Raw genomic sequence first — 27,463 nt, forward strand, 5'->3', positions numbered from 1 at the left:
GCCTGTTTCAAGCGAGGCTGTTCTAGCTAACCGTAAAAAGTGCCGCCTGCTGCCGCAAAACCTCGCCGAGCTAAGACGTCACTGCGTTGCCTAGCAACCACCTCTCGTGCACCTCGCCTCCTCTCCGTGCCGTGCCTTGACATGGGACGTTAAGGAGAGGGAAGGAGAGCATGCGCGCGGCGCACGCAATGCTCAGGAGAGGGAAAGAGAAATTTAGAGCGAGAGAGAAAGAAATTGTACTAGTACCAACGAGGCAACGCGCACTGCCGACGCTGCCCGCATTCCCCGTTTCCCGCGTTCGCGCCGGGGAAACACGGGCGGCCTCGGCAGCAGCTCGGCACGTTTCGACCAGCCACGCCCCAGCAAGTTTGGAGGCGCAGTTTGGCCGTGACGTCACCGGGAGCCGCCGCGACGGCGGAACAACTCTCGATCGTTGACTCTGTGACGAGTACATATAGCCTTGACATGGGACGACCAAAGAAGATCCGGATACCCGAAGAAGAAGCCGCTCATCTTGAAGCGCGTCGCGCGGCCACGCGAGCATCTGCGCGTCGGCGGCGAGCCGATTCGGAACACTGTGCCCAGCAGCACTTAGCATTTCTCAGCAAAATTTAGCCAAGCCTAGTAAAACTTGAAAGAAAAGCTAGGTCGATCACCAGCTCCGCTGTTTACTCCAGCCTTGCACCACTAGTGTAAGCAGAAGCGTATCGCCGCAGCTCGGCTGTCCCCGGTTTGGGTCGAAACCGGATATGACGTGAGTCAGGGAGGTACTCCCTGCCCCCAGATAGGTACTAGTTCGCCTAGGGAAAGACGCTGCTATAGGTGCTGCTGCGAAATCCCTGTGGTTTCTGCCGGCTCGTTCAGGTGGTCATTTGCTTTGTCGTGCTACCCCTCGCCGGATCGTGATCAGGCATGTCATCCTTGCGCGGTGTCATTATCGGCGACAGCCAGATGAAATTCTTGAATAGGTCTCGTTTGCGCTTGATCGACTCCATTCAAACCTGTACGTTCAGTTTTGGTGGTTACGACGCAGTACGGCTGGCGAGAGCGGTCTCCAACATGAGTTTCCAGCCTGTCGATTTCGCCGTAGTCTATGTTGGCGGGAACGACCTCGACACCAGCATGGACCCACAAGAAATATGCGACAACATCAAGGCAAGTGTACTGAAATCACAAAATTCTAAACATTGAGTGCTGATGGTTGTTGTTGTTTTTTTTTTATTTTAGGCGTTGGTTGTCCAGCTTCAACGCGACGTGGCCCCCGTCGTGCTGGCTTTCAAGGTGCTCCCTGCTGCTTGGACTCCGGAGATGCTTATGCGGAGCGCAAAATGAAGAAGCGTCTATTGCTTAACCGCAAATTGACGGCTACATTTAAGCGCATGCCGTGTCTGCGGATTTTGAACCACGAGGTAAGCTATTTCCAACGGCATGCCTTTGCATACCGTCCGGAACACGCACGGCTTTAATTTTTTTCGCTCTTTTGAAAAATGGCTAATTTTTTTCGCTGCTCACTGCGGCAGAAATGCAGACCGTTTGTCGTAGTTGCGAGTCTCCATTGTCAGAATCGCATTACTGCGGTGAACAAAGCACGTGTTGCGATACGTACTGTGCGCACGCCACGCATTTCGCCCTTTGTTGTATAGTCGGAAATATTGGTCCCACTTTTCAGGGCAACTTCGCAGCTCTGTGGCAGTGATGTTTAGTTTATTCTATCGAATACATGATATGTGTTTTCATATAATAGCACTGCTTTTGAGATTTTGGTGAGGTTAGACTGCACAGGGTACTCGGGCTGATTTTGATCACATGACAGGCGACCATGAGGCAGAAACGGGCCTCGAGGCTGTATAGTGGACATATTCCCACTTTTTGCTATTACAGAATCGGTGTCGGCTTCGAGATTTGACATTATGTGAATACCTCATCAAAAAATGCACTTTTAATGCTTAGGACAGTAAGCTATGTTTTCTGCTTCTGTCCATGAAAGGGTTAAGATGCATGCATTATTCAAAGGTAAAACCATGCACATAGTTTTCAAAACGAAACCCTCTTTGCCTCTTCCTTGCTCAGTGGCTGCTGGCTGCTAGTTCTGCCGATTATACATTTTGGGTCACTGTGTGGCACTGCATGTGTGCAACTTGGCATGTGTCCAATTAGCAACTTGGTTTACCGTTAAGTGCAACTCAACATGTACTACAGGGTAGACAAGCAGAACAAAAGGCAAGAAGTCTGCAACAGGAAATTAAGAAGTCGGCCATCGATATGTCGGGAAGTCAGCATCAAAAGAAATTGAGTGTAGACATAAATGAACAAAACATGACCGGGAATGCATAGAGCTACATAGAAGTGAACTAGTTATTAGTACATCTCACTAAACATTAAAGAAGGCTTCATTTATAACAGATTTTCATTTATGCATGGAATCTGCCAACTTTTTTTCTGCACAATGCTGCTGTGTCAACACACCATTCTTGAAATGACAAATTCTGTGCAAAACGTATCGATCGGTGTTGATATATTTTCTAGCATAATTTTTGTTTACTGAGGCCCAATCCGGCCAACACACACACATTCTCGTTAATTTAAATACATCACTGTAGATGGCTGCCACAAGCACATTACAAGAACTGTGAATTGGAAGCTGTTAGCTACCTGTGGCTTGAGGTCATGTAAGGGTACATATGATCTTTTAGCGCACACTGACTTCATATGTTACCAATTTGACTGGCTCCTATTACACTCCAACTGGATAGCAATAACACACTGGCCACTTAACGTGCAAGCTGCAGAAAGCCTGCAAAACCTGAATATACATTCACGAGCAAAATTTCATAAGACCATGGCATAAGAAAAAAAATTCAAACCTTCTGCTACAGCTGTGCGCTGTCAAAAGTGTCTTAATGCATTGCATTGGTTGAACAGGCACACATTGGCTGTACCACTTGGATTGGATTTCAGCGTGCATGCGTAGGCTGGAAAAAAAATGCAGCATCTTTGCTCTCTAATCTTTTGCTCACCAGTGTAAATTACTGTTTCTGTTGTAAATGGTTGTGGCTTGCACACAAGGCATGGGCATGCTAAATTTCTGGGGGGGGGGGGGGGGGAGACGTGGCATGAAGAACAAAAGTTGGTGCAGCCACGTAACCTGCCTGACCTTTGTTGGATCTTCGTTGCGCTCACAGCTTAAAGGTAGTGAACTAGGCGAATGCCTCACAAATGCTCGATTTCAGCCAGTTGAATTTCAAATTCAAAGCACATCCATTTGTCCATCTGCTGCTATGTTACTCGTTATTTAGTGAGAATTTTTACTGCGTTCACTGGTGCTGACAGATGTCAAGTCAGTGTAGCTCAGCACACTTTATTCTGTTTGTCTTTAAAATATGCTTGAGATGGTATTCTTGCAAGTGCTGAAAGTTCTTGAGACATGGATCAGGTGACACGGGCAACTATGAAAAGACTAGGCTACAGAAACTCGAGTTTCTGAATTGTGCCCCATTTGTTCAGCCATGCTAAAATGTGAGGAGCCTAGCCATCTGAAGACAAGAAGCAAGGAAATTGAGTGCAGCTACCAAGCAACAAACTTCGACTCTAAAGCAAACACAGTGAGCAGAATCAGTATCCAATGCGAATAATTCTTACATTACGAGCCACCCTTTGACAGCTATGGCCAGGAGCTGAAATATCCATATTTAAAAGGCACAAATGTATATACAGCTAAAGGTGGCAAACATTCGTGCATGTGAATGCTTGCTACCCTCTTGCACCACCTGCAGGTGTCCAGGTTTGTCCTCGACAGTACATATCGCAGTGATCTGAATGCATTATAAACATTTGTCCCAATTGCACTGCTTTTTTTCTTCTCCAGCATCGGTTTCTTAACGCATCCAAGAAGCCAAGGCGCGCCATGTTTGCAGACGATGGGTACCATGTGCACAGAGGCCGAGGAATTGACCAGTTGGGAAAGATCGTTGTCAATGCTCTTGCTCAGCAGTTAGGCCATGGTGTCAAGTCACCTACACGCGCTGAACCAGGTGCTGTCTACAAGGCAGTCAAGTGCTGCTACTGCAAAACCAAGGGCCACAAATCAAATGAATGCATGAAGTTCTGCAAGCCACCTTCTCGCCAGATGTCAACACAACGCTAAATGTTGCCTGCCATCAAACGGCCCTTCTCAGGGCCACCCATATGTTGTCCGGCAGGTTAGAGATGCTCCTGACCGTTGCCCTCTGCATTTTCCTGTTTAGCTAGGAATCGCTTTGCTTAGCAAGGTATGTCGGGAAGGTAAGGATGTACATCTGGCATAATGCTAGGATTCCTTTGCTTCCAATTCTATACTTATGACCACAGCCAACCAGTTTCTGCAATAACATAGCTCAGACCATACAGTGCAAGGGATAAGAATTGTATAATTGTTACATTATCTCGGCCCAAGACTTGGGTCGGGATATAATGTGGGTGTGGCACAGCTATAGTTAAGGTGTTTGTACAATATACAGGGTGTTTCAGCCAACTTCCGTCAAGGCTTTAAAAAAGAACGAAACTATGTCTGCAATATTCAAATGCAATCAAGCAGACTACCCTTTTGAGCAACTTACTGCTTATTGAGAAATATCCAACTGCTTTATTTTTATCTCGCACTTGCTTTAAACAAATGAACAATGCGGCATGCAGACAAGATCTAAAAAATGCAGATCCCACGAACTGTGGAAATAATATAAGCGAAGGCGCTTTCTTTGGGGCTCTGAGAAAATTGAAACGTGAAACTGAAATCAGCATATTGCAGTTTTCAGTGCAACCATCACACTGGATTCGTACATTCCTAAAACAAATTTTATTGTAACAAGTGCATACAGAATGAATGTGCAGAATATTCAAAGTACATCTTGCTTGAACAAAACTATAAAGTTCCAAAGCAGTAAGGTAACACAATGTTGCTAACACATGGTTAAACAATGCAAAATTTGTCACCGATTAAAAGGAACTGCTACACACAATTTCTTGGTTCCTTGACAATGTTTTTTCTTCTGTGAGTGTTGGTTGAAAATCCTTGCTACAGCACATGCAGACACGTCAAAAATCAAAACACAGCTATGGGCACTATGGTGTAGAGAAAGAGATATAATTTTGCATGCACATTTAGTCTGAATAAGAGGGATACAAGGTTACAGCACAAACATTACTTTTAAATCGCAGTAAAAAAATGAGGGCAAGGGATGAATCTCTGCGACCTGGGATTCTCAATGTGCAGCTATAGCAAAGTACACAAGTATTTGTGCATTCGGCCTCTATCAGAATGTGGTTTCTGCAACCTGGAATGAAAACCACAGCTGCTGAGCTACTGCAGTGGTGACATCACAGTAAAAGGTAATAGTGAAAAATTAAAACATTAGTACTATGGCCACTCAATGTTCATGTCAGATGAGGTCAAGTGAAGGTTGTATTTCCGAAGATTTTTCTGGTGAGTGCAAAAAGGAGAAAAAAATTTGAAAAGTGATGGTGTACGTTTTTTATTGTACATTAACAATTGTGCATATACAGCTTTTTTTTAAACCTTGCATGTAATTTATAAAAGTTTCCAGCGCAGAGAGCCTGGTGTTCTTGCTTCTAGGAGAGGTGGACACCCTTGACCAATAATGCGAGTTTCAAAAAGTTCATTTTGAAAAATTCAGTAATTAACTCTTTTTATTAGTGCCTTGTGGTCAAGTGTCTGAATGGCATATTTGGAGGCAGTCGCATTTGAATGCACACCCCCCCCCCTTTTTTACGTGGAAATCTGACTTGCATCGAAATTTTTTAAATTGTGTTTTCAAAGCTCAAATAAGTACTATCAAAACTTGGTGCATCCTGCTGCACATCAAGGGGAGTATTCTGTAAGAGTCCACTTCGTGGACTCTTGCAGAATAACCACCCAGATGGCAATGCCCCATCGAAAAGTGTGGGACGAAGTTTAAATGATACCCTGACAAAGCACACAGACGCACATGCTTGCCAGGCAGAGTGTCATATCTGTAGCTACAACTGGCCGAGATGTTCAGACTTTCTCATACCTGTCGTCAAGGGGTGTTTCCGTCTGATACGATAGTGGGACCCCCTTTTCTGCGCTTCCAGCACACTCGGTTCCAATACTACCTGAATTTACCGTTGAAATTCAATTACACTTATCTTATAATTAGGCGCAACTTTTAAGATTTGTGGAGTTTAAAAATAGAGGAATTCCTCTGCATTTTCGCTAAGGAACTCCTCTGCAAGAATGCCACATTCGCCGCACTCGTAACCTTAAAAAAATCTGTATGGTAACAAAAAACACCCTGTATGTGGCAGTGTGCGTTTGATCATTTCATGCAACCAATTTTGAAGCACCTTCTGTCGGTAAAGAATGCATGAAACAGATTTTTGCACTAAGACTGGAATCTGTTGCGAACTCTGGAAATATCTCTATGTAGGAAGGACCTGTTGAGACAGTTGCAGCCATCTGAAAAGGGGGAAATAAAAGCTTGCATAAATGCAGGTCTAGCACTTTTATGCTACTAAGAGATGACCCCACACACCTTGATGGGTAATGTTACAAGCAAAGAGTGAGGATACAGAAAGTTGCACTGTTACCCACACTGTTCACAAGCGAGGCATTGTGTTGCTTTCTGCATTGGGTCTATGAATGAAAACCACCTCTTGCACATCGCACAGTGCACTGCCAATTGCTATGTATAGGAAGAGTTACAATTATTCAAATGCAATTATGACCTAGATCTTTCAATTAATGCACTTATCGTGAACAAGTCCCCCAAACTTGAACATCAAGTCTGAAGCTACAAAGCATTATTCCCGTAAAGTTGCACTACATATTTTTTAACACAGCAAGGAAACATCTATCTGTAGACAATGCCACCATGGACATGCTAGCCATTTAATATTGCACTGCATGTAGCAAGAATCGCACAAAAGATTGGTCACTCCCGCATCCTTTGAAGCCCCCTACAACATCTCGCCTATGACGACATGATACGAAACTATGATTATGTAACTTATCATGAATTACCCCTGAATGAAAGCTTGTGCACACATGCACACCCCTCCAAATTTCTGGCAAATGGGAAAGCAGCGGTTAACGCATCCCGTCTCTTCGATCACCTCTGCGTTGTCACTCTTTGTGTGCGTTTACAATAAGCACTCTGTGAAAAGAAGAAAAATTAGGGCAGCAGCAGCAATAGGCAGGCAGCGCAGAGTTATTTGTGCCTTCTTGGCTGTTGTCAGTTCCTCAAGTCAGCTTCACCCCAGTATAGCCGTGTTATGCGGTGAAGCATACAGAATGTATGGCGGTGCAGCATATTTACCATGCAGTGAAGCACATCTGAAGTTAAAATGGGACACTGTCATGGGGCCCAGTTGGTGCTTACGGTCACCCGACACTATCAGCTTAGGTACCCACACTGTGCTGTCTCTTCATGCATTTGGACAACAATCGCCATGTGTAAATCTCTGTATCTGCTACTAATGTCGCTAAGAGCCCAAACAGTTTCCAAACTACAAATATGATCAAGTAGCAAGCTTGGCAATGTTTTTAGAAGCTCATTCTAAAGTAGTTAAGTACCACCAGAATGCTTCAATGTCAAACTGGATTAAAAACCTGGGATGAGATCACACAAGCATCTACATTTCTAATTGTTCGCTTCGCCTCCTACAACACCGAGTAGGCAGCGTTCAACTGGCGCTCCCGCTTCACCAAGCAGTCGACCGCTGACGAAAGCACAGCAAAGGCGAATCATCAGAGCGTAAGCAAACATTCAGAAAGTGAGATGCTTGTGTGATCTCACCCCTGGATTTAGAGAAAGCAAGGATAATTTCAACACCAAGGAACACAGATATGTGTTCGACAACAAAAGCTTCGGAAGGGGCTACTTCCTCGTCAGCACTGTGGAAAGACTTATGAGCTCACCAACCAGCAGGAATTTTCACTTGTGGCAGAAATCGCATGTTGAAAGATATCTGCATGATGACATTTTGGGTCAAAAAGATCTTTTGGAGCGATGGGCTTGGCTTGCCAAGAGGTAGCTACTGGTGTCAGACACTAGTGTGTCCAGTAAGCAGCTCTTTTCGCTGTCTGAATCAATTGTGACATGCAGCAGGTGTCACTGCTCCTCAAACATGTCGAGCTGTTGTCCTTGCTTCATGAAACATTAAATAACTGCAGTTATGACACAGACAAGCAAAAGTATTGTATTAGATAATTTTGTTGACCATGAAGCATTATTTACTGTGCAATGAACTATTTTGTACCACTGGTTAGTCAAAAAAATGCATTTTTGCAATACCAATAGTATTCATATTCAAAAATCCAAATGGCTACCTTTTCTTTCACCTCATAATATGGGCAGCAATACTTCATTAAATGGTCCCTAAGGTGGTTTTTGTCAACCCTTAGCAAATCTCTTACAGTAAAGATATAGACAGTCTTTATAAATGTCAGATTACTTTTCAATGTAGTTACCACCACTGTGGTGATGGTAATTTCAATTCATGTGAAGCACTCACATACACAGTTTGCACTCCTCGCAGACATCGGTAACTAGTGGCAGTTGACCAGCATCCTTGAGGGGAGAAATAAGTTTACGGCCACAACATGTGGATAGGATAGGAATAAACTTTATTTGTCCAGCGGTTAAAGCTGTTGGTGCCCGGGGCTAGGCTGCCAGGGGTCCATCGCCGGAGACAAATCTTTTGAGATCCTCGGCAATGGCCCTGGCCCACTGGACGGCCCACTCCTGGTCCACAGCATGTGCATGCAAGCTTCAGATGACATGGCTGAACCTAATTCTATCTCATCAGGAAATGCATGTCTGCTGTCGCCATTTCGAGTGCAAATATTAGTTGCGTGGGTACATCCATTATGGCAAATAAATAATCCAGGCAGCTTAGCACTGGGCAACTGCAATATTTATCAAGTAGCACACTGCATTCAAAGCCAGGCGCTGCCACGCTTGTCTGGGGAAAGCAGTGCTCGTATATACGCGGGCTGGACCATTTCAAAGCAGTTACATTGGAACTCTGTCCACTCTTGTAGGGTGCATTTTCTCTGTGGACACTGCCACTGCCGGAATAATGTTCTACCAAATGCACAAATGAAAAATTGCAGCCCTGTGCTCTTGCAGTCCTTGGTGCACAGGTAGAACAGCCATGAGTCTTCTCCCGTCCACAATTCTGAAATCCACCAATACGCAGGTGGCTTACTGTGGCGCCCCTACAGGCAGCGAGCGCACACCATACATCTGCCGCTACCTAGATCGCTACACATTGAGGGCCTCCGTGCTTTTCTGTAAATGCTGAAATATATTACAGGACACGATCATTAGGAAATAAAAGGGTCCTTCACAGTGCTGACATCTAGGCTGCAACAGAGCTAACTCCAACTTCACTGGTAGACATGGCTGTGGAACGCCACATTTTGCAGTTCCATTACCATATTTTCTGCACAATGCTATAGTCTGTAGGATTTAATTTGGGCTGAAAAGCCCCTCTCACCAAGCATAATGGCAAATTTTGGTGATACACTGGAAGTTCTAAGACACCGTCAAGGGAGCATTTTACCGAACAAATTTCTCTAACTGGTTGAGATAAAAGAAATTGAAATGTTTCGTTTCCATGCTGGCCAGGAGGTGAGTGCTACAAGCAACAGCGGCACTCAACCCCTTTGCATTCAAGTGATCTTGCTTCTTAGTCTTCTCTTATACCGGAGCCGAGGGACCATGTCACACTCGCATGATGAGCCCCACCTCTTTTTTTTCCTTCTTCCTTTTTTGCTGCATGGCACACATCCAGTGATGGCATTTAACATTGGTTGACTTACCAAACCAAAGTCAGATGCCATGGTTGGTGATGTTGCAGGCAGTGCGTTTTACATAGAGACATTTGTGTGTGTAACCTTAACTCTCTGGCTGAGGCGGGACTCCCTCAAGAAAAAGGCCTTGATAGCTTTGTTTAAAATTTCATCTGTTTTCCCACTGTGCATCATTTTGATAATTTGCAGACAGGATTGCCAGTGTGTGATCTGTGCACTGCACTTGTTGGTTTGCAACGTCCAAACCTTTAAAATAAAAAGGTTTCCCTACATAGTCTGCACCCACCTTATAGTCCAGTAGAAGAAAGTGCAACTGAACTTCCCGAAGGCATTTGCCTCCTATGTTCCAGGGAAGCCGCCCAAAAGAACATACCTTATTCATAGATGTCAATTCTTTTATTGCGATAGCAATTATATGGACACTTCAACCGGATTTCTGCCGTCGGCTTCGCCGTCGCCGTGAGGTTCCGTATAGATTCCAAGGGCGATAAAATCGTCGTCGCGCGCCGTATGCGCGAGCGAAAGCGCGCGGGGGACGCGCGCTATCACGGAGGGCGAACGCACGGCGGAAAGCAAACTCGACCGTCTCGCGAAAGGCCGTTGGGGTATGGGAGGGAGGGAGGCGGGGCGGCGCTGTGCTCTGGCGCCAAAGGCGTATCTTACCACTCAATCTCCCACGCGAAAGCAAGAAACGGGAAGATGGGGGAGGGGGGAGGGCAGCTTCTCCTCTGCCAACAACTTCTCTGCCCGGCACCGTCTCTAATCTCCACACGGCTCTGACCTTTGTATGGGCTGTGCATTTGCCGCTCAGTTTCCGTTGAAGCGATAGACCGCGCGAACTTGCGCTTGCAGCCAGCGTTTTGACAGTCGTTGGTTGCGGTCATTCAGTGTGAGCTATTCATGTTTGCTTGTGCGCGCTGACACCACGATTGTTAATTCAGTTAGTAAGCCAATGTACCCAAGTTTATGCAGCCGATAAAACTACTATCCCTACTCCGAATAGCGCTCTACTAATTTGCCATCGCAATCGATGCTTCGCCTTTCGGGCAAAACTGCGACATTTTTTTTTTGCTTCTGCTCGGTGTTAAATAATGGGAACCCAGGACCGTGGAGGTAGCATGGGCCTGGCGGTCTGGAGCTTGCCCAGTGATTGTCGGATCACACTGCTGGCACCAGTTGTTACAAACTGTGCACCCAGATGTTCAGGATAGTGCTGCTGATTGCACTTTGCAGTGGCTCGTGAATCCTGAGGGGGCCAGGCAGAAGATACGGCGGCGACGTAAAGAGTAACAAAGAATGTTCGCTTTACATCGTTACGGAGCAGTCGGCTCTACAAGCTTCCTGACGGAGAGCGACAAACACTCTAATTTGCTCAAAAGCTGAAGTCTGTTGGCGAGGGCATCCTTTATAGAGTCTGGAATGCCCTTGCTCAAGAGAAGGAGAGAGCAAACGCTCTCCACGCTGGCGGCCACCACTCGGTATATGGAAGCGTTCAATGAATTTCTTAACCGCCACTGGCTTAGCAGATGGAAAGGCACTGACACACACAGACACTGCCAGCATCTTGCCTGCCAAGGAGGAGGAGGAGGGGCGAATGCACACACAAAGCTTAAATGTCCCGCTTGCTAAAGGGATACAGCACCGTGGGTAAGAAGGCAAGAATGCGCGCAGAAAGGCTTATGCCTTTTTTGTCGTTGGGGCCTCCTAGGTGTTTTCCAACGGTTGCAGGTGGCTTGGCGTATTTAAAATGGCCGGCCTTTCGCCATTGCTTTGGTGGCGCGACACACATTTTTCACCTCACAGGCCAGTCGTAACATTGGTTAGACTAGTTCTTGTGCACGCTCAAGGACACTGAGCTTGAACAACGCCATGAAGGCTCTTTGTCTTTTCAGTGCTATTAGAACTGTTTTTGCGTTTTACGTGTATACGGAGTCAATTATAAATATTTTGCAATATGGCCTTACATATCCAAGATCTGAAATGAAGCTACTTAAGCAGAGCGAGCAGCATTCGCTTGCATATCATGAGTTGCCAGTACAAGTTGAAAATATTGCGCTGTGACTACCATTAGCGCGTCATGAAGCAACCAGCAATGACAGTACCATGCTTCACAATGCGACGCTCATTTCTCTCCTGGTGTGCTTGTATTGAATTGAATTATGGGGTTTTACGAGCCAAAACCACGATTTGACAATGAGGCACAGCGTAGTGGGGGACTCTGGATTAATTCTGACCACCAGGGAATCTTTAACATGCCCCAAATGCGGGTCACGGGCGTTCTTGCACGTTGCGTTCGTCGAAATGTGGCCCCTGCAGCCAGGATTTGATCCCGCGCCTGGTGCGCTTCTGCTTCTCTCGTCCTCTTTCCACTTTCCTCAGTACATGGGACCATACTGTGTGCTGCACCAGGTGACACCTGTCACCACAAGATTGCCCCAGTCAATCCCACCTCGTCATCTCTTGTCCTGTCCAGTGACGTCATTCACATTTCAAGGCTCAAGGTTTAGCACTGCGCTTCTGATGACTCTCTCTAAAGCTCTGGGACAGTGCTTCTGCCGCCTGGGGTAAAGCTACGGAACAGTAATTCCACTGACCACAAGCAGGTGCACCATGTTCGAAAAGATGAAGATATAACCTTGCGCGGGTTGTCCGACGTGCATACGCACTTGCATATACACCTGTTCCCGTGCCTTTTTATATGAAACAATAATTTCGATTATGTTTTCTCAGCTTTGCAAGGCCATAAAGAAAGCAGTACTGACAATATTACAGACAGGCACATTGTTTGATTATTGAGGACAGCTATGATAAATACTTATGCTCGCATACACGAGTTTAAACATGCATGTAAGCAACATACCTGGCACTGCGTAGACACAGCAGAGACGTATATGTGCGGTTCACGCATGTCACACTGTGGCCCTGTTACTTTGGAGGCTTTGGAAACCAGCCCTGTGATTTTCCTGGATTATTGGAAACGAATATGTGTGAGCAGAGGATGCTAAGGTGAGCAAATGAAATGAACAACTAGGTGCAGCAACAAGTGACATCATTGAAGAGGCACAGGCGGTTTCGAGGGCCCATAAAATGCATTATTAAAGCCATTCATTTGAGCGTGAACATAGTGAGGAGGCTGCTTCTGCCTTGCAGTAGTGTCCAAGACTGCTGCATGTCTGAGGTGTACGTGACGAGTGCAGTGCTGTGTTGCTTGCCAACAGCCCATTGGACAGGAAAGGTAAACTTGTCAATAGTGTGCACACTTATTTTGGGAAACTGGCATAATAGATGTGCTGCGAGTACAATATGTGACTGTCTTTCATCTTCCTCATCTGTCCATGTTATCTTGAGGAAGTCACCCCCCCCATATAAATGTGTATTTACAATATTTACAAGAAAGGCAACAATACATAAACAAGATGGCTGGCGAGACCGAGTCTACCTCTACACGTTAAATCGCCTTCTGACTGGCACCACTCTTGCTAGCGCCGTAACAATATCATCATTGGGCATATCTGTAAAGTGCATGTTGCGTTGTCATAACTCGAGCTGGGTGAGAATCAAGTGATTTGTTAAATGTACGACATTGTTAAATGTAAGTGCAATGGTGGGACAATTGTACAAGTGGGACAGTTCTTAGAAACTGCAGAACGTGCCCATCTACCTCTACAATGTTGCAAAAACTTGCTTTTTGAACCATGAGCCAGATCTTTCTGACTGGGCAACATTCATGCACCAGCTCCGACTATTTGTGCTGAGGTCGCGAAAAAGCCCGGAGAGCGTATCCAATTTGCTGGAGAACCATGTACTTAGATTCTGGATTTCCTTGCACTGTGCAAGCACATGAACACCACCACAAGTATCAAAAATGTTGGACGCAACATATTATTGAAGGCACAAGCACTGTTACCTTTTATGTCCTTGCTACGCAGCACCTCAGCACCTCTACTACTTCTAAGGAACCACTTTATTCTCTGCCGAGCTCGATCTATGACGATGAAGACGCAACGCGCACTGATGATATGTACAGATGAGGAAGATGAAGGACTGTCACATATTGTGCTTACAATACAGCTAATGTGGTAGTTTCTCAAAAGAAGCGGTCACACCATTGCATTTAAAAATATATGCACAGGAATTCTCGTACGCCTTCCTTGTCCAAGGAACTGCTGGCAAGCACCACAGCGCAGCACCGGTCACGTACATTGCAATTAAATTTTAAAGAATTGAGGAAAGGCCGAGTCAACACAAAAACCACCCGACCCTTGTCAACAAACCTATTGAACTGGTATTACGCTTCAGGTGTTTGCGGACATACATCGGTAAACCAATGACCACGATTCTGACTGGTGTTGTAGAAGTCGCGGGGCGCTTTTTTTCGTCGCGACGATAGATTGATTTTTGTTTACAAGTACTGCTCCAGGAGGGCACATATAACCGGCAAACGGAGGCCTCAGGAGAGCACCTGAGATTATTATCAAGGAGACGGCGCTGGATCTTCAGGGAACCTAAGGGGCAGCGGGGGGATCAAAGCTGGAAGCAGGGCAGTCTGTGGGTCGGGGCCGCTGAGGCCGAAGCGCGCCAGGGGGTGTTCGCATACAAAAGTGCCTGTCTGCGATTTTAACACTCCTCGCACGCGCAGGCCTCGGCGAGCCCCAACTTATGGACCAGTCCGGGTTCTAGCTTTGGTGCCTCCGTTGCCACTTTAGTGTCCTGGAGGCGCCGCCAATAATATGAAATAAAAACACGATTGGAGAAACGTATTTACGCCCAGCCGCTAACTTGCGACGCTACGTTCAGCACTGCCGCGCCTTGTGACTTCTACAACGCATGTGAGAACCTTGCCTATCAATGTTTGGTCTATTTTGTGTAGCGTTCATGCTTAACTTTGTATTGCACTGCAGCTTAGTGAAGCACTACGCTTGCGTGTAGCGTACGTATCTCACCTGATAGTCGATGAACACCCAGGGGTCTTGTACGAGCATCCGCTGAAGAAAAGACTACTACACCTTCACATGTGGTAAAACACATGCCAAACTTGCAAGAACAGACGTAAAATGAACATTCACACTTTAAAATACGAAAAGAATCACTTAGAAGGCGAAAACTATTGAACACCCATTTAAGCGCAAATCCGCCATTGCTGCTGGTGTTGATGTTGATCACGCTGTTCCCTTGCGAGAGAGTCGGCAAGCGCGGGGCAAAGACTGAACGTAGCAAAAAAGAAAGAAAAAAAACGCGGAGAAAACTGTGCCTTAAGTACAAACACGCGAGAAAAATAAAAATCCATCGGGATTCCCTATAACGACGCTGCCAACCCTTCGACCGATGTTTCATGCAGCTTGTGGCATCTGCAGTGCAATGTTTTCATAACACGCAAAAAATTGTATGCTCAAGCTTTACCCACACACACACACACAAATACGAGGTGCATATTCGTAGAACACCAATTCGTGCAGCGAATTGGCGAATTGTGGGTATATGACTGAAAAGAATTGCTACAGTGTGTTTCTACAGCTTCTCAAAAGGAGTTTCAAGTGTTTCCATGTTATGTGAAGGTTATATCTTGACTCAAGCTTTTTTTTGTTCATATTGGTCAATTATGCTTTCAAAACAAATTGTAAATCCCAACGGTTTTGTTTTTACTCAGGGAAGATACAGTTGAGCAACACTTTTGCAACAAACTTTTATTTAAAAGTGGTTAGATGGTAGACACCCTTGCTCATGACAAAACAACTTTCATTCGCTGTGTTCAGACACTTTGTTCAAGTTGCATGTAATGCTTCATCTCCAACCTTTGAGTGGTTCCTTAGAAGCAGTCAATTGTGAAATCTACAGCGAGGTTTTACTTTACACCTCCTCATCTCATAGCACAAGATCTGAAATGCATGGACAAGAGGAATCAGGCCAGCACATATTCACAGAAACAAACACTTCGCAGTGCAGTCAACAAATCAATTACAATTACAGTAAAAACTGTGTCAGCCACGTAATATGAGCAAGCGATAGCTTTTCTTTTCACGGAAAAGCCTCAGTCCCATGCCGACATTAACACTTATGGTGGTTGTCAAAGCAGTGGTCATCATTGGCAATATTTGAAAGCTTTCATAAAGGAGTAGTTATCACAAGGGAAGTGGAAACTAGCACAGCTTGTAAACAGCACGTTGCAGTGCTAAATTTATGCTGGTTATTGACAGTAATAAATAGTATGACCATTAGAACTGTTAAACAAGACAGGATAGGAATAAACTTTATTTGTCCAACAGTTATGGCTGTTTATGAACAAGACAGAAGCTCACAGTAATATGAAGGCTTAAAGTGATAAACAGTATTTGGAAGAGGAATGTAGCTGGAGCGAACACTTCAACAAAGATTTGTGTCTTCGTCAGTGTCGCAAACTCAGCAGAGTTTATGTACGCTTAGCTCACTCTCCTGCACCCTCAATGTGGGATGACGAGGAGAATAAGTTAGTGCGTCGAGTGAGGAAAGTTGAAGTGTAGGAAAGACATGGGGAGACAGCGAAGGAGAAGGTAGGGGTACTATTGTAGGTTATTCTTCCAAGAAGTAGTAACGATAAAAAAGGAAAAAACATTTAAACATGTATAAGCAAGCATTGCCAATTATTATGCCTACTCAAGTTAGAGATGCCCCCCCCCACCATAAGAGATGCTATATATAACCGATTTAATATATAAAGTGGCCTAAAGTTTTCTGCATAGTCTTCTCAATCATTATGACACCTGTCTGCAGAAGATTTAACTGAGTGCTCACGACCAGAGCAAATTTTCCACAGACTGCATACAACTCCACAGCAGGCACCCTCTATTTTTTGGAATCTGAAAAGTGAAAGATTATTCAAATAGGCAGTGAAAAAAATCACACTGAACACAAAATCTAGATCTAATTATGAGGCATGCCGTGGTGTGGGACTCTGGCATTAATTTTGACCACCCGGGGTTCTGTAACGTGCACGTGATTCTAAATACACAAGTGTTTTGTTGCATTTCACTACCACTGAAATGCAGCCACCTTGGCTAGGATTGAACCCGCAAGCTCAAGCTCAGGTATGCAACACCATAACCACTGCGCTAAGAAGCATTACACGAATTTGTAAGTTGCAAAACACCTTGGAGGCTTTCGCACACTGAAACATTGCACGCCATAAAATGCACTTCCTTACATTTATTTACACAGTACAGACATACTTACCAGCGGCTCATATGACAAACATGGAGGCACCTCTCGTGCTCTAACACACGTACCATCCAGCAGCTGCCACGTAGCCACATACCAGAGACAAGCTCTGGGTCTGTACCTACTGTCACAGAACACTTACCAGCAGCTCATATGACAAGCATGGAGGCATCTCTCGTGCTCTAACACACATACCATCCAGCTGTGACATATGGCTGCACACCACAGACAAGAACAGATGGTCACGACTTGTTAGCATGCGAGCCTTCAACCTGCTTCAATAAGGCATGACAGCACAACACTACTGCACCACTTCTCTCTTCCTCACTGCACTGCAGGCTTGTTACCAGTAATCGTGCCCTGCTGACGTGGTTATCTCTTCAGTTTCTATGTTGCTGTCCATAAGCTGCAGTTTAAGGACTTCCTTTTGAGCTTCAGTGGGCCTTGAAAGGCTAGATGATGGCTGGGACAATCTAGGGTTTCTTGTAGAGTGAAATCTTAATTGGTGCACAACTTTTTTGTTGGCCGGTTCATTCGAATCGTCTGGCATCTTTCTTTTTCGGTCACTTTCAACAAGCGCGAAGACTGGCTCAAACAACTTGTTTGCCTTTTTAGCTACTTCCTCGGAGACTTCACCATCTGATATTGCTTGTCTGACTGACTCCATTTTCGCTGTAAAGAGTGCCGAGCTTGACACTGCTTTGGCTGCCTCCAGCCTTGTTATACTCTGCACAAGGTGCAGTGCCTGGTTTGCGTCGCATGATTCTTCGGGTGAGCTCTCATGGCTCTTGTCACTGCTGATTGGATTAGCGATGACCACACAGTGAATGTGCTTGCACACTGTGCAGTGTACAAGATGGTCATTGCAAGTGCACGTGTAAGTATGCACACACACTGCGCATTCCTTGCACCTCAAATGGCAGCAAGCACCATCTCCCACTTTTGACAATTTATACGAGAGCCCTTTAATAGACTGAGATGGCACAGTCCATGTGCCATCTTCGTTTAATTTGGCACATGCTGCCATGTCACTGCCAGACCTGTGGTTCTTCGCAATTGTGCTCAACTTCTTACCCTTTGCCCCTTTTATCATCCAGATTGCTCTCTTCATTAAAAATGATATGTCAAGTTCATGAGGGCGGAAATTAGTTTGTCAACACGCTTGTTCTGCTTTCCCTCCAGCATACTATGCTTTAACGTCCTGTGCATGCTCTCAAGGTGCATGTTTGTGTTGACACCTGCATCAATCCTAAAGCAATAGGCCCACTCTTGTGGCCTAACTGCATAGTGGTCTTTGAAGTACTTCACAAAGTCCTTCAGTTTTTCTTTCTCATCGGCAAGGAATTTTTCAAGGTAGTCTTTAAATTCCTTTTCCTCAGGTAATTCTAAAAGTAGCCGCACCCTATGGTAGGCAAATGGCCTCAGCTGCTTCTCCACACACTCATGTATCTTCTTACGCCAATTCTTATCCACATGCCAGGCACAGAGAAGTTTCTGTTTGGGGGCACCCATGATGGTGGACCATGCCTTGTAGAATTGCGAGGCATCATCAGACATAAATGTCTTCGCAGCCACTTTTTTGCCCATGGCAGACTCCAGACATTTAAAGAATGCTGTAAGAGTTAGCTCATTCATGCGGTTGCAGATGAAATAAGCTACAGGTACACCTGATCTTACTTCATCTAGCACCAGAAGAGTGTTCAGCTCAAACTGGTACCCTGTAGTGCCATGTGTGGAGTCAAGACATACAGTTCCTGCAGGGCCCAATTCTTCTAGTAGCTCCCTCTGAGGCTCTGTCATCAGAACAAGAGCAAAATCTGCTGAAGAAAATGTACCACTTGGGTCTACTGCACCTTGTGCCTTGTACAGGCGGACAAGTGCTTCACCTTTTTCTTTCATTGCAAGCACCCACGTGTCTACACTGACAGCATCATTAGCATGACAACGCTCAGGAGCAGCAATGCTAAACTGCCGTTTGATGTTATGAAAGCTCGAGCGCTCTGCCAAATGCATTGGCCTCAGCTTGGCTGCAACAGATGTTCTTATTCGTTTTAGGATGGTTTTCATGGGCACACCTCGTTCTAGGTCCTCTGCTATGCTGATCTTTTCCTTGTCACTCATTCTCAAGTGCTGAATTTCTGCTTTATGACCATAATGGATTCTTTGATACCTGACTTTTATGGTGGTGCCTTCAGGTGTCCGACTCCGAGTGCTGTCCTCCTTTGTGACAGTAATAAATGAAAGACACACCTTACCAGACCTGCAGCTTCCCTGACTTTTCTCCCGACGGTCACCATGACCTTCCTTTTTCCTCGCCTCGCCTGACCTATTACAGTAATAGTGAATCCTTGTATCTCCACTGGCCAGCTTTTTGGCACCCCTTGGCAAAATGAACCAGCAGTTCTGGCTAGCCTCTTCTCTTGCTTTCCATTCATGAAATTCTTTAATAAAAGCACAAAATAGCATTAGATAGAAGTACTTTGGGGAGAGAGTGATGTAAACCAAAATAATCACTTCGAAGGCCTTGGGCATGGGCAAATGTAGCATTTATTTTAATCCCTCATCTTCAACTTCACCCTGTTCAAATTTGAGTTAAAATTGAATTTAATATTGCAATGCATCATGACTTCAGAAAATTTACCATAGTAGTCCTGTTTTAATAAGAAACAAATATGAAACAAATCTATCCTCGCTCCTTCCTCAATATTGTATCAGATTGTACGTCCACCAAAATGCAATTATGATGAGACAAAGACGAATTGATGGTACATGGTGCAAACTTCGTTTTGAAGCAACAACAACGTCCGAACAGCGCGAATCCCTTCTCTCAGTGAAAACAATAATGATTGCAGAAACGTTAGGTTCCACGCTATTCTACATGAAATACACCAGTGCACTTTTTTTAATTAGATCTCATCAATGTCACATTTCTTGAACACTTTTACAAATAATCACTTGTTTTGGAAACGGCAGAAATAGATTTGCTTTGCTTCTCTCTTAACGCAAAAGACTCTAGCATGTGAATTTCACATAGTATGCAAGATGGTCACGGCATTGACAAATGTACGAGCTTTGCACAAAAGCCGGAATTTCAAGTGTGGTCCAGACTCTGCCGCAATGCGACCTGCACTGAGGCGAAGGCTAGGCCATGCACGCCATGTACGTGGTGCAGAGCAACGTCAGAACGCAGAGCTAATTCCTCCTCTCGCTTAAGAAAAAAAAAAGATTGTGCGCGCATCAAACTTCGCTCTCTTCTATGAAATGCACTATTAAAGAATTTTCCCACAATACGCCGGGCGACCATGAGCTGCTGACAACTGTACGTGCTGTTCACGAATGTTGTAAGCAGACCATGCCAAACGTATGTAGTGTACCGCGGAAATCGCGCACACATAACTAGCTGAATTGGACAAACAAAATTTATATTTAATGAGAATACAAACTTCTAAATACACCATGGGAATTGATTAGGCACCTGCGCAAAAGCTGTTCTTCGCGAAACAGTGAGAGAAAGCAAAACCGCGAGGCATAAGCAATTGCTTTTTGGGGCATATAGCGCAACAAGAAATTTAAAAAAATTAACTGTTTCTCACCCTTATCGTTCCGGAACACCATGTGCGCGTACTCAGCGTCGAAGTTGTGCGCAGCGATGTGGTGCTCCGAATACTTCTCCATTGTAGGCACGGCGCTGCCACATACGTCGCATTTCATCAATTTCTTGACATCCACGGCCACTTTGTGGATGTTCCTGATGTGTTGCAGCATGTTCTTCCTCTGGGTGAATAGTGTGCTGCAAAATTCACAGCGACGATCGTCATCGCCGATGGCAGCTCGATAACAGACCTGCGCCATTCCGAAGCGGAGTAGGCAGGAACAAGAGAACGGCGAGCAGTCGTATTTATAGATGCCATTGCGGCGTTGCAAGCACGTGGTTTCGTGTCGCTGCGAGCACATGGGTCGTTGAGTGGCCCACAACACAGGGAAAGAACCTCCCTAATCACGTGACACACTAGGTACTTTGTGGCGCTTTAGGGGCAGTTGGAGACCAACTTAGGGAACCAACATCCGGGAACGCAGGGTCACGTGGGTGCTGCCTTCTATTGTTCACCGGGTCCAGCCGAGCTGCGGCGAAAGCGCGAGACTAAATACCGACCGCAACATCGCCCAAAGTTAGCGGTATAAAAAACACTATGCTGGCAACTCTGGGCTGCTCACCAAAACTAGCTCTTTCATGTACCCAGAATGGACGCCGAAATTCCCTAGTCAAGTCGACCAGTTGAACAGGCGAACTGAAACCCGCTGTGCATACTTTTTCGCTGCTGCTCATGTGATTAATTATGGACCCGCCTATGCGCATTGTTCTGTTTATAATATTTTATGTGTTTGTTTGTTTTAGCCAGGATAGCGTTATCTCGCGAGCGCTCACATGAATTCACGGGAAGATTGTCAAGACTGTCAACAACTTCATTTTCGGCGATGCCTTATGGTCTTGTGTGGCAGTGCGATCATTTGGATGAATCGTCTTGGTGGCGACGATTGTTGGCCCTTTTTGTGTATGTAAGTGGTCGATTGTGCGCGATAAGGAATCGGTTATTCGCATTAACCTGTGTGTGTGTGTGTTTATTTGACAAGAAATTTAGTTCGCTCCGCGGTGAAGCTTCAGGTTCTTTCTGTGTTCTCAAATTGCGCAATCTGTTCACATCTGTGCACCCACTAACCTCATGATTCCAAAAAGTCGCGTTAGAAACATGATCTTTTCGTTTTCTTGAACCAGTGAGCTGTTGCAGTAAGGCGACTGTTGCAATGCACCTGTAGATCGTCAGCGCGTTTGTCAACGCAGGTTAGGCTGACTTTATTTTAACTTGTGAATCGATAAGTCGTGCGGTCTGTGCCGCTATGAGATGCAGAATATGCCAAGGCACAAACGGAACCGAGATCGAGTTTTCTCAGACGTGCAAAATTTTTACAATAATCGGGAATTCAGGTCAGCCTGTTACCTGGAACCATGCAGTGCTGATGACATGCTGATTGCAAAATAAACTGCACCACCATAAGTTTAGTAACTGCCTTGCGGAATAGATAGCATTACATTTGCTAAATGTGTTGAGCATCGATCGACAAGATCGAAGGACCTACAGAACGCTGATTTGCGCTCGGCAAGATATGTCAAGGACGGGTGTGCTGGGCCAGGGAAGCTAAGAAACCGCCACAACAAACGGGAGGGCAGGTAGGTGAATGGCCTCGAAGTCCACGCAGAAAGAAATATAGGAATGCTAGGCGCCGCTACGCTGTTCAACAATCAGGTGAATGTTGAAGAGTGCGACAGTGACTAACGTAACAGAAAATAAATTTAATAATGGGGGGAGGGGGGGCGCATAAAAGGCGTCAAGAACGAGTCGAAAGCGCGTCTACACCGACGGCTCAACATCAGACGGTTGTGGCCAGTCGCCTAGCCCGTCGTAACACCTGCTAACTTAGATTTCTCATAAATAAATGAAACACAGTTTCATTTATTTATTAACTTTCTCTTCAGAATTAGCTTGCGCCTACGTTCATCTTCTGCTTGCACACACGTTGAAATCTGGCGCACGCACGGACGACGACGGGGAGGCGATAAAGGCGAGCGCGGCACGCAGCCGCGTGACTTCACTAGGGACATCTCCGCCTCGCAAATCTAGGGAACCGCACAAGACGAGATCTGGCAACACTGGTGTGTTCTGGTGGGGATTTAGTCGCTCCCGCGGCGAAACGCATGTGTGTAAGCTGCCTACTTTTTTCCGCCCGCCAGAGCTCTCCGCTTTGCCGCAGCCATGGAGGAAGGAAAAAAACTAGGAGGGAGCGTCACGTGACAATCTTGAAGCCTAGTCATAAAAAATTTAGAGGAATGGGACGATGGGAAATAGGCCCTCACGTGATAGGCAAGCGGTAGATTTTACTCGGCTCGCTTCGGTGGCTTCGGTTTCGTCTGCTGCGGGGGTTTCGGAATATGCGCACATACTCGGCGTGGCAAACGCGCGCCGAGGTTAGTGAAGGAATTCGAGTGTGTGAAGCAGTTGAGTCTCGCCGCCTAATTAGCAGACAGGCGCCAAGGCTGTTGCGAACGAAGGCGTCGGTTAACCGGCATTGCGCCGAACAACCCGGGAGGACCACCTCAAGGACGACTGGTTGCGTTTCGGTGTGGTTTCTGTGAAACGAGGGAACCTTTCGCCCTGCAAACGTGTGAAGGCAACCAAGCCGCCCTTCCGACGACGATTCGTTGCGTTTGACGACGTCTTCTGGGAAACAATGATGCCTTTCGCCCCCGCAAAATGTGCACGCGATTAAGCGAGCGTACAGGGTCCGAAGCGACTGTCCCTACGGGAAAAAAATGCGTCCCGTCTTGTACCCAAGAATGGACTGGCGAGCCGGAGACTCCGAACATATTTAGGGCCGTGCCGGCCCGTAGCGCAGTCGACACTGTTGTTCGAGATCTGCTCAAAGTCTTCGGCCTCTTAGCAGACCGCGAGAACTCCCGTCAGCAGTAGGCGCTCCTGCGTGATGAAGTGTTTTGTGCCAGGATGCCCTAATCGAACAGAAAATCGGCGCGATGGCCTGTCCTTCCATAGGTAAGCACAATGAACGTTTCTTTTATTTATGAAAATGGAACTGCAATATTCGCGATCGTTAGTGACTACGTGCTCGTGTGAATTATAACTGACGAAATAGTGGTGCAATTTTATGCAAGCCATTTTTTTCAACTTCGCCATAATTCCCACTAAGTTTTGAACGTTTATTTCTCCTTAAAGTACTTTTATCAGCTAGCCTACACTCCTAAAAAGCCCACGATGTGAAGCTATTTATTGTCGAAGAATTACATTTCCTGCTATAAAAATTATTGACTGAATTTTGTATGTATTTCTTGTGGCTGAAAACAATCAAAATTGCAATAAAACTAATTAATTGAAGAAACCATGAAAGATTAGTCTTCACATAACCTACCAAGTTTTGCAATAGTCGCCAAGAACAATAATTTTGTAGAGAATATTCTGCTCGTAGTAACTCGGCTTGTACGTGAGTGCAAAGTTCAAACATCATGTTGCAAAGTTCAATCACTCCCCATGTTGAGGCTAAATATCATTTTCTTTTTTTTCAGAAGATATGATGTTGGTTGACATATTTTAAACAACAGGTAAATAACAGTTGAGATGAAATAACGCAGTTTTACTTTAAATTACAGGAGTGAACATCATTTTCATTCATTTATTAGTAGTACCCTGAAGGCCTGGAGGCATTACAGAGGGGGCATTACATTACATGTATGTGTTACAGCTATATCTTTGATATTTTTGTGTGAAACATGCACTGCAAAGTTACTAAAGCTCCATTTCCCCCGAGATTCAATTAGCTGTATTGTGGGCGTTTATTACGCAGACGATAAAGAAAAAACAGCGTTTGCCACCCCTGATGGACTTTACGAATTCAACGTCATGCCTTTCGGGCTATGCAATGCACCTGCGACTTTTGAACGCATGATTGATACCGTGCTGCGTGGCCTGAAATGGAAAACTTGCCTCTGCTACCTGGATGACATTGTCGTCTTTTCATCCACGTTTCCTCAGCACCTGCAACGCTTAGATGAAGTTCTGACGTGCCTTGGCGACGCTGGTCTTCAGCTCAACACGAAGAAATGCCATTTCGCCAGCAGATCTATTAAGGTCCTGGGGCATGTCGTGAGCAAGGAGGGCATACGTCCTGACCCTGACAAGATTGCTGCGGTCCTTCGCTTCCCTCGCCCAGAAAAGCCTAAAGACTTGCGAAGCTTCCTTGGCCTCGCTTCTTATTTCCGTCGCTTTATACGGAACTTTGCCTCCATCGCTGCGCCACTACACAAACTACTTGCTTCCGGTGTACCCTTTCACTGGTCTCAAGATTGTGAAGCAGCCTTTGACATGTTGAAGGGCGCCCTCACGTCTGAACCTGTGCTTTGCCATTTTGATGAGACTGCACCGACTCTCTTGCACACAGACGCTAGCGGCCACGGCATCGGTGCCATTCTTCTGCAACGCAACAACTCTTCGCACGAGAGAGTCGTTGCATACGCCAGCCGCGTACTCACCGATGCCGAGAAGAACTATACAATAACTGAGCAGGAGTGCCTGGCGATTGTTTGGTCCGTACAGAAGTTTCGTCCCTATTTGCACGGGCGTCATTTTACAATTGTTACGGACCACCACGCATTATGCTGGCTCTCCACTCTCAAGAACTTGACTGGACGGCTGGGTCGCTGGGTTCTCCGCCTGCAAGAATATGACTTTGACATTATTCATAAGTCAGGCAAAAAACTCCAAGATGCTGACGCTCTTTCTCGTTGCCCGCTTCCTGCGCACCCACTTGACACCTCGGCAACTGCGTCGCAAAGCAGCTCTTCGGATGTCACTTCTGCGCCGGTTTCCTCTCTAGCCACCATAGACCGCCTTTCTCCGGACGACGATCAAACATTTGCATTTCGCCAAAGGGCTGACCCATATTGTCGGCGTATGATAGACCACCTCTCTGGCGCTTCTCGCCCACCTAACGCGCGGCTTCGACGCCAACTCGCACAATTCAAGCTGAACAATCACGTGCTGTATCTGCGCATTTACCACCTTGACGGTCAACGCTGGGTGCCCGTTCTACCACGCTCTCTTCGAGCCCATGTCCTCAAAGCATTCCACGATGACATGACTGCTGGCCATCTCGGTTTCCACAAAACCTACGATCGCATTCGAAGCCGTTACTATTGGCCTGGCCTTTCTACTAGTGTGGCGAGATACGTCGGTTCCTGTTCTCCGTGTCAGCGTCGCAAACTCCCAACCTCTGCTCCTGCCGGCGAATTACTGCCTATTCCGTGTCCTGACGCACCATTTGAGGTTGTTGGTATCGACCTTTACGGGCCCCTTCCTGTTACTGCAGCTGGATATCGGTGGATAGTGACCGCCATCGACCACCTGACGCGCTACGCTGAGACAACATCAGTGATCACTGGCTCAGCTTCGGAGGTTGCCGACTTCGTCCTTCAAGCTATAATTCTGCGCCATGGTGCTCCTCGAGTACTGCTCAGCGACCGTGGAAAGGTCTTTCTCTCGCAACTTTTAAACGAAGTCCTGCGCGCCTCTGGTACCACCCACAAAACAGCGTCGAGTTACCATCCACAGACTAACGGCTTGACAGAGCGATTTCATCGCACGCTTGCCGACATGATCGCCGTATATATTCAGCCTGATCACAAGAATTGGGACAAAATTCTACCTTTCGTCACTTTTGCCTACAACACGGCCGTTCAGCGTACCACCAGCTACTCGCCATTTTACTTAGTTTACGGACGGTCGCCTACTTCCCTTCTAGACGTTTCTTTCTTCGATGCTCCTGTCAATCCATCTGCATCGTCTAGCGAAGAATTCCTTTCACGACTCGCCCAGTGTCGCCAGCGTGCTCGCGTCAACACGGCGGCCAGGAAACACGACCGGAAGATCATTTATGACACCCTCCATCGCGTTGTGTCCTTCCGACCTGGTGACGAAATACTTCTATTGACGCCCCTTCGCACGCCTGGTTTGTGCGACAAGTTCCAGCCGCGTTTCATCGGGCCCTACATCGTCCTGGAGCAGACATCACCCGTCAATTATCGCGTGACTCCTGTTATCGCGTGACCGCCGTTGTCGCAGCACCGAGGTCGTTCATGTCTCCCGCATGAAACCGTTCACGCGGCGGTCTTCGTCGCCTTGACTTGCGGCCAGGATGGCCGCTTCCACGTGGGGGGGAAATTAGTGTGGGCGTTTATTACGCACGTCTTCTTCATCTGTATATTATCATCATCATCCTACGTTGCGCGATCCTCATCTTCAGTTGTGTGATCATCATCATCGGGTGTGTGCTTTTGCTGGTTCGCTGCCGAGTACTCGGGCCGAATAAACGTCGTGCCAACAGAGACGCCATAGTATGTGTATTTTACAAGCACACTTAGATCAAAGATAGTTTTCTACACAAGGGGATGCGGTGTGTAGGGAAAGCATGCACAGATCATGTGAGGTCTTTTGCATGACTCTGCAAAGGTTGTGTAAATGCATTCCACAGCAAATGTTATTGTTGGACCTTAAAAATATCTGGTGGGTTATTCTTTAACTGCAGACGCTTGCAAAGGACGATGCCACAGCAATGAGTCAACCTTAAAGTGAAGCAGCTACATCCACGGGAACATAACAGCATCAAGTTGAGCCAGTAAGTTGGTGCACAGCTGTATGCAGCCATAATGCATGTTTCCAGTTTGATCATACCTTTTTCATGAATGTGGTAGATGTCCCCCACCATTCCTGAAGTGAAATATGCTTTTCTTATATTCAGGCAGGTCTCTCTCAAGCCACAATGGATATGGACATCTCTGAGGGCTTGTCTGATTGATGTGCTAGCAGAGGGCACTGCTAC

General features: G+C 46.1%; 1 protein-coding gene across 5 annotated transcripts; it reads right to left on the minus strand.

Annotated features, from left to right (window-relative positions):
• Positions 1–4,808: 4,808 nt before the first annotated feature.
• On the minus strand, positions 4,809–20,912 carry LOC125942548 (uncharacterized). 5 transcript variants are annotated; one of them, XM_049660733.1, is made up of 3 exons: positions 20,617–20,912; positions 19,274–19,464; positions 4,809–5,309 (listed from the first exon to the last, which is right to left on the minus strand). In XM_049660733.1, exons 1-3 carry the CDS (start codon positions 20,873–20,875, stop codon positions 5,289–5,291), a joined length of 471 nt encoding a protein of 156 aa, XP_049516690.1. In that variant the 5' UTR covers positions 20,876–20,912; the 3' UTR covers positions 4,809–5,288. The 5 variants fall into 5 exon arrangements, with proteins under 5 accessions (XP_049516690.1, XP_049516689.1, XP_049516691.1 ...); XM_049660732.1 differs by lacking the exon at positions 4,809–5,309 and adding an exon at positions 15,497–15,708; XM_049660734.1 differs by lacking the exons at positions 4,809–5,309; positions 19,274–19,464 and adding an exon at positions 15,497–15,708.
• Positions 20,913–27,463: the final 6,551 nt, after the last annotated feature.

Source organism: Dermacentor silvarum, chromosome 1 (genome assembly GCF_013339745.2).
Source record: "Dermacentor silvarum isolate Dsil-2018 chromosome 1, BIME_Dsil_1.4, whole genome shotgun sequence".
Taxonomy (NCBI): domain Eukaryota; kingdom Metazoa; phylum Arthropoda; class Arachnida; order Ixodida; family Ixodidae; genus Dermacentor; species Dermacentor silvarum.

What these genes read in the sequence shown, in the direction of transcription:
- LOC125942548 (XM_049660730.1), bottom strand. Translation starts at nt 20,875, where the DNA reads ATGGCGCAGGTCTGTTATCGAGCTGCCATCGGCGATGACGATCGTCGC. An exon ending in GGTGTTCCGGAACGATAAGG is followed by an intron (nt 19,465 to 20,616) that starts GTGAGAAACAGT and finishes CTTTTATTAAAG; the next exon opens with AATTTCATGAATGGAAAGCA.